We start from the raw sequence: 12,369 nt of genomic DNA, 5'->3' as shown, positions 1-12,369 counted from the left end.
CAAAGGTACGTTTAGAATTACAAATTCTGATGTTTGCCTCCAAGTATAATCTTTAATAAATATAGCTGGCATTTTTTTTGGCAATGATTTGTACGACTGTTATCAGAATTACGTCTTAGTTTCCACGACTACCGTAACAGTGTAATGGGAGCTATTGATCAGCTTTTAATACTTCTCCGGTATGGTGTCGGATGTCGGATAATAAAATATTGTAGCGTAGCATGTTGTTTGGTTAAAAAATAGATTTGTATGTAAGATTATACTTTTGTATTCACTTTTGTATTTCAGATACATATGTATGTAATGTACATTACAATTTTTACCTCAGTATTTAATTTAGTAGGTAAAAAAACAGACTATGAACATACTGTATGAATTACTTTTAATTAAAACGTTTAAGAGTATTTGTTGACAATACTTTTCCATAGACAATATTAAAAAGCTGCCGTTCACGCAACTCCGGAATTCCGTCTTTATGCATGGAACCATAATTTCTTTTTTCTCATGAGCAATAATTAAAAATTATTATCGAAAAACGTATGAAAAACATTTAGATACTATGCAGCTCCGCAAGGAGATCCATAAGTTTTGGTTCTTGGGCTAGACTATTACTTTTGGACAAGTGTTACTTCTTTAACTCGCGATACCTAAGCCATTCGTTGAAAATCAACTACAAAAACTTATTGTAAATCAGTCGGTTTTTATCAATGTCTGCTCCTAGAAAATTGCAATACTATTTAAAAACGAATTGCAGGACGTTTTGACCCCTAAGGATCTATTCATTCGTTGAACATACATGTGTTTCGAAAGGGCTCTTTTTAGTACCCTGAGACGTAATGTTGTTTTTTCTTTTGACGATACTTTTGAGTTCAGTTCCTACATTTCGTTGTACATAACAACAGAAACAACAAGTATTAATTGCTTTTAAGTTACCGTAATAGAAGGTACTATTAAAAAATGGAGGACCTTTGATAAACGCTTAAGTTAGGAAATGAAAAACTATTTTCTAGAAAGATATTATGACACTATAGTTATGCCTCTTACACGCCTTACGACATACTCCGTTTTTTTTTTATAGATTACAAATATTAGTGATCGTTCATTATGTACTATGTACAATGTGTATCAATGCCAAATACTTTGCTCGTATAATTGTTCTGTGTGAAAGAAACTTGTTCGTGAGAAGAACGTGTACGCTAAGAACAGTATAAAGAGGAAACAAAGTACTTAACATTGTACAAAACCTTTAACATTATCATAAATAAGTGTACGTACAATAAGGTACGTTCGTCCTAGATTACATCCAAGCGAGTCCCGCAATTATTATTTTCGAATAAACATTCAGTACTTATTCTCGTTTGGTTATTAATTTTTATAATAACATACATTATTTAATACACAATGTACTCGTACAGTATCCACGCATATATAGGGACTTCACTTGAAACATTGAAGCTTCCGCAATACTTCTAATTGTGTGTTAATAAAGATAAAACTACAGAGTCGCATGGAATGTTTAAAGTGTACAAAAACGCTAAACAAGGTCATCATCACATAACTTAAAAATTATCGTCGTAATAAAATCGACGTTGTGCGGATTTCTGGTACTTCATTCGCATAACATAAATTTCGAAAGATTAAAAGAAGAACAAACATTTAGTACGAACATTAAAAACAGTGGCAACATGATCTCGGTAATACTTCATTTTGATATCGTTTTAAAAAAATACAATTAATTCACCGATGTTCTGAAACGTATAGATCGATTGAATTTGTATAGAATAAATAGTGAAGAATAGAATCATTTTGTAATTCGATTGATCTACAAATGAAATTTATAATATGTATCGTATGGACCAATTACAAATTCGTTGATAGTTTAATGACGTACATGATAACAAACAGTCACTTTTTCCCAAGAATAGTTACACTAGACTTATAATTTACTAACATTTTGTAAGGTCCATTATGAAAAATTGTTATTATACGATCAAATCGATAGTAAAAATAAATACAGAAACAATGTAGTTTAGTAACATGAAACTTATGTCACAACGAAACTTACGACAACGAACTACTTACAATTATTTAAAAAAAAAAAACACTAGACAATCGAAAGTTTATTACACATTACCTAAATGGCTTGAGTTTTATACATACATATCACGTGCATACGCCTGGCGTAATAGGCATACTTGCACAATCATACATGCTTTATTTCCTTTAAATAGAGTATAAATAATGAAAGTTTAAGATTTTCGGATAACTAAGAATCCGAATAAGAATATTTACTTAATTGTGACTGCTTAGACGCGCTAAAGAATTAAATACAAGACGGAAGAGTTGAAAAATACATACATTACGAACATCACTGGAATATCATACACAAGATTTCCATATGTCACCGACTCTTTGTGCAATATTATTGCATTTTATAAAGGGCATAGGTACATAAATGTACGCACAAACTATTTCTTTCTTGCAGCCTTTTCTGCTTTTCGTCGAATCCGTTCAATTTCTTTCCTTTCTTTGCGTTCACGATCTGCCTGTGCTCTTAGTTCTTTCAATTTCCGCTTCAAATGAGACTTCTCTTCTGCATAAATGCCAAAAGCTTTGAGGTCGCGAGACTCTAGTCGTAAAAGATTCCCACCGTTGATACCAGTTTCGAGAAAACGTGGTGCGTAACGCTCCAAGCCGATCCCGGTTAACCATTGACAAACCTATGTGCCGTGTTTCAAGTTATAAGTGTAATGAAACTATCACTTATGACAGCGTTACCCAAACTATGTGCCGCGGAAAGTGAATAAGTGTTCCGTAAAAAATTAGTTTTGTTTTTGTTTTCTCAACGCATAGATTTATTCGTCTATTTTATTTATTATCTACTACCCTACAAAATAACCTAGGTGTTCAGTTAAAATTTCAGGATTTTGTGAAGTGTTCCGTTGTAGTAAGAAAAGTTTGGGAAACGCTGATTTATGAGATGAGTATCTCTTAAGGTGGTATGAAACTCACTTGTTCCTTGGACCAATCCGTAACTGGAGCATTTTGCCAAAAGTGAGACTTCTTGTCACCTAAACCAAAGTCGCTTGGATGAGGAGGCAACCAAACTTCAGTCGTATCTAGATTTGTAACGTTGTTTATACAAGGAAGGGATTCAATTATAAGAAATGAAACATACAAAAAAAAAACAGAAAAGTGAAAGTATCAACAACATGAAGAATCGACAAACATTTCATGATTAGGCTGTATGGTACATATATTTATATTACCTGCTTTAGATGGACTAGGATCAACAGCAGGTGGGCTTACTGACCCACCAGAAGATAAACTGGAGGGTGAACTACCTGGATGATGCCAAGGTGTAGCACTGCTTCCAATTAAATTCGATGAAGGAACGGCGACTTTTTTTGCTGTACGGATAAACAATATATTGCAAAGAAACTGTATCATTTACTCCGTCAACTTAAATCATGAACTACGCTACCTCTTTGATTGGCCTCGTTCACAGCCTGTCTTATTTCTTCCACTAAATGATGAGTAACCAAAGTTGGATCATTATTGTGCGGATTGTTTAAATCACTAAAGTCTCCAGAACTCTCTCTTGAAGAAGACATGTCATTGCCACCAAGTCGTCTTTCTCTTTCTGCTAGAACCTGCTTTAACTGTTCTGCTAATGATGCTGGTGGTCCAGTCAAATCTACGAAGAATTAACACGACTTAACATCCAGAGTTTCATGCTTCATAGCTTATTTAAGAGAAATGAAAAAGAAGGTACTTTTCTGAGACTGTGGCCAGCTCTGTTCCGTCAAAGCTCGGACTTGCGAACTAATAGTACTGTGTTGCCGAATTGCTGTTGGATGCGTCGATTCCATGTGCTTACTCTTCAATGAACTAATCGAAGAACTACTGGAATAGGAACTCAAATTTGATTGTTTCGACGTCAAATCGTTTGGCGATCTACTACTAGCATCTTGAGAAAGAAGCTTTGAAGAAGAATCCTCGTCAGTATTATCACCTGATTCGTCTAAACCGTAATCCTAAACAATGATTACATTAAGAAAACAGCTATTTTTTCCCCATTATACATTATAGATCATATATACTTACGGAACTGCTATTACTAAGGCCTCCCGATCGTTTAGGAAGTTGTCGGTTTGCCAGACCTCCTCTGCTAGCAAGTTCAGCCTTACTTTTCCCCGCAGAGTTATCGAGAAGTCGGTGGGCAGGTACGGCTCTATCTAATTCCTCTTTGACTGGTATTGGTAGCGGCAGTTTTCTCTCTACCGTTGCAGTTTTGTCTCCGTCGTCAGGGCTACTAAGATCTGATGTCTCTGTGTCTGAAAGCTGGCAACTACTTGACGAAGGAGGAGGCGGTAACTGTCGGCGCGATAATTGGGGAGTAACTATCCTAGCTGTTGTACCATCATATGGCAATCTCACTGGCAATCCAAACCTTCTTTGTGTCTCTGTTAATTCCACTTCTAACGTGATTACCTAATATTATAAATAATTCATGTTTTAGTACGATTCATGTTTATGAAGTCTATTAATTTGTATCTTTTCAATCATATCCATCAACGTACCCGATCCTTTAAACTTTTCACAAGAGCATTGTATTCTGTATCTTTTTCTTGTAACAACTGTTCATAGAATTCGTCTCGGGCAGCAATATCCGCGCGTAGTTCACGTGCTGCTCTTCTTGCTCGTGCATACTTTTGTTGTAAAGCAGCATTCTGTGCTGTCGCCTGAGAAAGCATTTCCCGTACCGTTCCTAAGTCCTGTCTGGCAGCGCCTAACGCTCTTTCAGATTCATGAAGTCGTAAGCCAGATTCACGCAATTTTTTTGCGTATTCCTCGCTTCCTGCTCCACTGTTTTCCAAGTCTACAAGCTACAAAGGAAAAGTATGCAATGATACTCAACTCATTGCAACATATATGTACTACAATACATACACGAGCGAATCAAAAATACTTATAAACATACAATGAAATATATAACAGAACAGCAAAATAAAGGGTCAGGTTATGATTTCATGGACAAAAGCATGTGATATATAAACACAAATTGCTTTATGAAAAGTCTGATGTGATTACCTTAGCTTTGAGCTTTTCCACCTCTCCATCTGCTAATGCTAGTTTATACTGACTCTGCAAGCAGCGAACAACAAACACAGTGCATAAGCAAAACCAAAAACATATTCACGTCTATGAACCTATGAAGATGTGCCGATGTATACATAAAATAAGCAGTATAATGTAAGTGAAAACATATATACATCTATATACAATATCCTATAATGCATAATTTCATAGGAATTTACATTCTATACACTACTATGGAGGTAGGAAGAATATATATGTATAATACTGGATATACTTGGTGCAATAATAACGTAATCAAAAGTGCACTATAATACAAACTATAATACTACAAATTTAAAGTAACGTCGGTCTTTCTTTAATATTACAAGGGAAACTATTCCGTGATAAGTAATGAGACCACAGGATGTATTTCTCATTAGTCATTAACTCGAGAGGCCTAAAATATCTTAGGAACGAAAAAGTATCAATCAAAATCTTCAACTAAGCATATAAAACACTACGTATACCACACGATTTTTATCAATATATTTTTCCTTCTTATCGAGAAAAGTACACTACCTCTTCCAAAAGCAGTCTCAAGCTGTCAACGTCACTTTGTGTAGTAGGGGTATGCGGTGGCATCGACGAACTGATAATAGGAGATCTACTTCGACCGGAAGCAGAAAAATAATTTTCAATAGGACTATGCGGCGGTTCCCCTTCCGAACACGAGGACATAGCTGGAGAACCTGGTATTGCACCCATGCCTCCAACAGAAATGTCTTCACCAGACCGTTGACCGTCGGGCGAAGCATCCGAAAAATTAAGTTTCCTGCAGAAACAGCAAACACATTTACATTACTATGATTTAAATGTTTTCGGTGAGAAGTTTATGAATAAATAAAGGTATTTAATTTCCCTCAGTACCCCAAGAGGCCTCGTGCCATCATTAGGGTGGCCATAAATTGTCGTCATGGACATTAGCGAGCAAGGATAAACCATCATTGGGAAATTATTTTAAAAGAATCATGTTCATATTTATTGACTTATACCTAGCAGAATTAGCTTGTTGCTGTTGCTGTTCTCTTTCCTTATCCGCCTGAAGACTTTGTCGAATTAACATAGCTACTTCCGAGTTTGGATCACGTTCCCTGCCGATCACAAAACGTACAAGACCTGAAGTATTACGAAGAACACTGGCTGCGTAAGCTTGCGTAACCCCAACTAAAGATTTTCCATCCACTTCAACGATTTGATCGTTTACTTGTATTCTGCCTTCTCGCGCGGCTGCCCCCTTCTCTGTGATGGTTTTTACGAATATACCCAACTTCTCAAGTCCCGCATCGGCGCCGACTCCCATTCCAATAATACTTAAACCCAGACCCTCTGGTCCTTTCATCAGCTCTACCGGGAATACCTAATAAACGTTTTGTTGTTGTTACATACGAATTTCAAATAAAATACTATGCTACGAAGTGGGTATATATTGGATGTAAGTACCTCCATCTTTTCCACCCGCTTTTCTAGTTCATATTCTGCGCTTGCAGCAACGGGATCCACGTCCTCGTTGCGACGATCATACTCGTTTACCGAGTGCGTGGAATAAACTCTCATTGGTCCTGTGTCAAATGTAACTTTAGTCATTTTTTTAACGGGTATATTTACTGGGTAGTCTTCCTTCTCGTCGTCCGATTCCGGTATTCCAGCAACTTCCATCCAAAAGTGTCCATCTTCAAAATAATGCACCCCATTTTCTACCAGTACCTGAATGAATGTTATCATGTATATCATACATTAAAAGTTTAATTTAACAAGAGAAAATTTTTATTATCATATTTGTAGAGCTTACTACTGTTCCTGGTGTGGGAGGAATGTATTCATCTTGATGCTCAGTCTCTGTATCATCATTAGTTTCATGAGTATCGTTCAAACTACTAACTGACCCAAGAAGACCACTTTCACTTCCGGTTACAGAACCCACTTGACTCTCCGTTAACGAATCTATCGTTAAATCGCTACGTGATCTATGGGATAAACTAAAAAGTACAAAGATTTAAATTTGTTAAAAATAGATTCACATCGTCTATGTACCTGTGACCTGTGCTAGACCACTTTATGTGCGCGTAATGAAACTAATGGAAATAAGGTCATAGCGCAAGCCGCAAAATATTTTTATGAAATGAATGAAACAAAAGACCAAACGATTCACCTATAATCATTTGTGGTGCTATTAATAAGACTGGTATCAGGAGCGGACAGAACATCGGATAGCCAATCTGGTGTATTATCTTGATCCTCCCTTTCCCTCTCTTTGTCCATTTCTTTATTCTTATCAATAGAATTTCCATCACTTACAGCCTCAGCATTCACAGTAGGAGACAATAACCTTGCTATTTCTTGCGCCTCCTCATCCGACAATAAAGCTGATCCTTGTCTAATCGATTATTCATATGATTCAGTTTGTTCTTTCGTAATTAAATATCATGTCAATGAACTAAACATTTCATTGTACAATACAATAACCTACCTTATCTTTTTCTCTAGGATGCTGTATTTTGTCCCAGAATGTAACGTGTTTGTTTGAAGTCACATTGAAATGAACATGAACAGTGAAAAATATTAGAATTTAAAGCAAGGAAATAAAAATTATTAAGCTTCTTGCATGTTGCCATAAAATCATTTGCTACGCAACTAGAATTATTATATGAATAAAGTACAGTTGTATGTAAAAATAAAGGTCTATGTTGAATTAGGTGCATTTGACCTTAGTTTACATTATACGAAACATAATCTAATTTTAAAATTATGTATATTTTACGGTTATTTAGATTAGGCACTTACCGAGAACTCAGTAGATTTTCTGCTTCATCAGCAGTCATAGTATCTGGTGTTACAGGAACTGTTTGAATAAGATTACTTTTAGAAGGAGTTTCCACTGTAGTCTTAGCATCATTGTGATCAGTAACATGTTGCATGTCCACTGGAGCATATTCCAAATTTGTTATTGTTTTAGTGTCACTAGAATCACTATCTTCATGTAGACTGCTTTCAGATACAACATGTTCGTTGATTTGCTGTTTATCTGCATGTTGAGATACAAGAACCGGTGACACACTTTGAGGTATATTCGTTTGTTGGACTGAATTTGTAGAACTACTTTCTTGTAATCGTAATTTAGCTAACTGATCAGCTTTGTGTTTTTCCTGTTCCCAAGTTGTCTGAGGTTGATCTGACTCTTCTATGCTCCTATTTAAAATATTGTTTATTGTTTGGGAACTTGGTTTGGGCGATGCTACTGTACTTCCTGCTAGTGTTACATATTCCTTTTGGCTACCAAGTTTTGAAAGAAAGTTAGATGCGTTTGTGTGATGTGTAGGTTCATCTGATTCTGTTTCTTTACTAACAGGTTTCTCTAACAAGTTTTCATTACTATGGACATTCGAGATTGTTGAACTTAGACTTGTATTTAAAATGGCTTTATCTGTTTGATCTTTATTATCAACTTCAGCAAAACTTGAACGTTTCCCAGATACTTCTTCCTTATTTTTCGCTATCTTTTCCCGCATAGAAATCTTTATCTGATCGTTTTTGGCATTGGACACTGTCTTCTGGCAAACACTCTCGGAAAACGTATACCTTTCATTAGTAATATTTGATTTCGACTTATTATCTAAGACTGTATTTTGATTTACTTCTGTGATCACTGAATTAGCTCGTGCATGATCATGATTACTATCTTGAGATATCTTATTATGGCAAATTTTTGTTGAATCAGTTTTTGTTACTGCATTTTCTTCTATGTTTACTTTTGTTTGAGGTTTAACCTCATTGTTTTGTGTAGACAATTCTTGATTCTGTTGCATTTTCTTTGCATATGGCGAAGGTATTGGTATATCTTTATGTTCTAATGGTGGATATTCTTGATCTGAACTAACAACGGACGGTGGCCGCTGTCCCAGACCAGCTGCTTGAAAATCAACACGTACATGAGAACGTCGAATAACTGTGGTTGTATCTGTTTCACTAAATCTTGAATTTTTATCTGAATTATCCTTCTCAGGAATAGTTTCTGTATACGTTGCAGGCTTTTCTTGCTCTTCAGGTTCCAAATCATAACTGTTTCGACCTTGAAGAAAAATATTACAATGATATAATAATGATATAAGATGCACTTATAAGGAAATATAAATGCTTAAAATCGATCATTATAAGATACCTCGACAATCAATACAAAGTAGTCGTAGACACATGATAATTGTATCTCTGTTATGTACAGAATAATAGAGTTTAGAAAGTTAAACTAGTCGTATAATAGCACAATAAAGAAATTAAATATATTTTTTTATAAGGACTGTATAAGTAAATGATTTAGAAGAGTCTGTTGCATGAGCAATATAGACAAACTTTGGCGAAAATGTATTTGATACAACACGTAAAACAATGCACATATTTTGCACAAAATTTTTATGCTTTATCGTTACACATTGCTAACATTATCTTTATTTAAGTGACAAATTTTTAAAACCACATTACGAAATATTCGGTATTTCTGCAAAAGCACATTTCACACAATAAATGTATGTGTCGATAATAACTATTAATTTATAACAAATGTTCTTTTCTAAACACTGGTAAAAAAATTATTCGAATTCGGAAAATACTTTTCTGACGAAAATGCTGCAAAGTACCACCAGACAGAAGCAGAACAGAATACACAGAGATTTCTATAAATAATACTGTTGAAACCAGTAGGAGGAACTAAGATTAAGAAGAGGAGGAAAAGGGGAAGGAGGAGAGTTTCCTCCTGGGCTTTTACTTTTTCGCATTTTGGCAGAATGCCACGGTAAAATAACAAAATTTAAATATATTATTAAAGAATTATTTTCCGGTAATTGAGAGAAAAAAGAAAAAAAAAATAGACAGTGTAATTACCAAATAATGAATTTGCGTTAAATTTGTGTTTTTTGTTTTGCAATAAATTGAGTATCCAAACGTGTATAGAATGTATTACGTATGTTTGTATAGATGTAGATTTAAGCTATGTTACTGAGAGTGGTTCACATATTATATACTATACCCGCTTGAATTTTTTCAGACATTTCCTTCTCTGCCTTCTCTTCTTTACTATCCTTGGAAGGGGAGCTAGGGGAGCTCATACTAGAAGAAGCACTATCCGTACCTCCAGAAGGTGGTCTTAATTCCGGATCCGGAGATTTCGAAGGTTCTGTTTTCCTTTCATCCATCAGACTATCCTTTTTCTTCACGGTATTTATACAAGATCTGGCCCAGTCCGGTCTTGGATCAGGTCTTACGATTTCATTCTTAGCCTCTACATCTAACATCTCTCTAGAGTTTTTCAGGTCCGCCGCTTTTTTCAAAATTTCATCGTTTTTAGCTAACCATTCGTTCCTCCATTCAGAAGTTTTTGGCGGTGAACGTATTGAATTCGAAGGATAATTTAAATATTCAGGTGTGTCAAGCAGGTCACTATCTTTTTTTCCCTTACTTTCATAGGCAATACTAGTAATATTCTCTATCGACATACTCCGCGTCGGACTAGATATATCAGAGTTTCTTTCGTAAGAGGAAACATGCGATTTCGATTGTGAATAAATATCAATACTTGAGCTTGCAAAAGCGCTTTTGGAACTCAGATTACTTTCTGAATTACTGAATCCTTTTGAGTGTTGAGCAGAAGTATTTTTTGATATGTCTGCGCTTCGTGAATGTGCTTTGGCCGCAGTGTTCTTCTGTACAACCGCATACTCCGGTATAAACACATCTTGCGTCCTTTCGGACGCAGATGTAACAACATTCTTCGAAACGTCCCGTTGTTCTTGGTTTCTTTGGAAATGTTTATTTTGTACATTTGTATTCTTTTGTACGATCGCATATTCTGGAATAGTTGGTGAAGTATCAAAATATTTATTTATAGTAGCATACTCTGGACTACTTGGAAGATCCGAAGGAGACACAGCCGCGATACTAGCCGGTCTTTCTTTCTTTGCATTGGAAACTGAAGAGTTCCTTGTTGGCGGTGGTGGCGGAGGGGGTGATATGGCTGAAGATCTAATGGAGCAAAAGCTTGCAGATCTTGTAGCTGGATTAGCTGCGATATCTATGGGCCTTTTCGCTTCATTATCGGTATTTGTTGCATTTTGTGCGTGCCCCGCGGAAGTAGTTTCAACGTTCACTTTATTTGCACTCTGATTCAAAGAACTTTGAACCAGGGATCTATTTGGATCTGAATTGTATCTGCTTGGCCTAGTTTTCGAGAAATGACTAGTCCAATTCTTTTGCTTTTCAATTAATTCTTTTGAGTTGAGTCTCCTTTCAGGTTTTTCTGGTTTCTCTGGACGGTCATCTAGTCGATTTTCTTTGCCGTAATTTTTGTCGAATTTCCCAAACCCTGATCGTGATTTATGTTTATCTGGCACATTATCGAAACCATGATTATGTCCATTTTCGAAATGTCTTTCCGCATTCAAGGCTGGCACACTAGCACTCCAATTACTCAAATGATCTCTAGTTCCTGGTGGTGATGGAGATCGTGGACGAGGTGACCTGGCTGGAGATGTACATCCTGATCCAGAATTTGCTGAACTAGAACGTGACCTTAAACCATGTAAATTGCTGGGTTTTGCAATTCTGTCGACCCTATAGAAAATTTTAAATATAAGTAATTAGTGACTTGTATATTATTTTTGTATATACTCACGGTTTATTTGGTTTATTTTCTTCGCCAAGTTTCTCAAAAAGTGCCCTTGCATTGTTGAAACGTGCCACATGACTTTCAGTCCTAACAACTGTGACTTGTGTAGGAGATTCTTTCAAAGGTACAGCTGGTTCTTTGAAACCATCTGACAGAATACTATTGGATCTATGACTTAAATTGTCCAGTTGTGGTTTTGATTGGAAGATGTTTGCAATGGCTGATACTTTTGAGCCACCAACTCGTTTCTTTTCTTCAACTGTTGCCATGACTTTTTTTTCTCCTTTATATAACAAAGAAAACATAAACTGTTACATCAATTATATGCAGTATAAAAACCACATTATAATAAATAAAAAACAGTATCAATACCTGGACCCCACTTGTATAAAAGTAATAAGAGTTTTAAAGTCTAATATATTTCAGCCCATTGTCATTCATGTATTTTGTATATTAATCATCTTTTTGATAATCTGAAAAAATAAGATAGTAGAAACAGAAATTAATTTTCATAAATTATTTTAAATGTTATTACATTATTTTTCATTTAATATAAAATTAATGTATAGTCATTG

The 12,369-nt window shown here is 35.5% G+C and overlaps 1 protein-coding gene across 1 annotated transcript; it reads right to left on the bottom strand.

Annotated features, from left to right (window-relative positions):
* Positions 1-2,309: 2,309 nt before the first annotated feature.
* Positions 2,310-12,070, bottom strand: LOC107185675. Its single transcript, XM_015573412.1, has 17 exons — positions 11,801-12,070; positions 10,160-11,739; positions 7,924-9,208; positions 7,610-7,630; positions 7,292-7,516; positions 6,932-7,118; positions 6,583-6,846; positions 6,135-6,499; positions 5,662-5,914; positions 5,095-5,148; positions 4,584-4,889; positions 4,108-4,494; positions 3,776-4,037; positions 3,485-3,697; positions 3,270-3,410; positions 3,013-3,119; positions 2,310-2,720 (listed from the first exon to the last, which is right to left on the bottom strand). Exons 1-17 carry the CDS (start codon positions 12,061-12,063, stop codon positions 2,469-2,471), a joined length of 6,165 nt encoding a protein of 2,054 aa, XP_015428898.1. The 5' UTR covers positions 12,064-12,070; the 3' UTR covers positions 2,310-2,468.
* Positions 12,071-12,369: the final 299 nt, after the last annotated feature.

The sequence above is a fragment of the Dufourea novaeangliae genome, unplaced genomic scaffold, assembly GCF_001272555.1.
Source record: "Dufourea novaeangliae isolate 0120121106 unplaced genomic scaffold, ASM127255v1 scaffold67, whole genome shotgun sequence".
Classification (NCBI taxonomy): domain Eukaryota; kingdom Metazoa; phylum Arthropoda; class Insecta; order Hymenoptera; family Halictidae; genus Dufourea; species Dufourea novaeangliae.
Note: the sequence above shows the minus strand (reverse complement) of the source record. Positions and strands in the feature narration are given on the sequence as shown.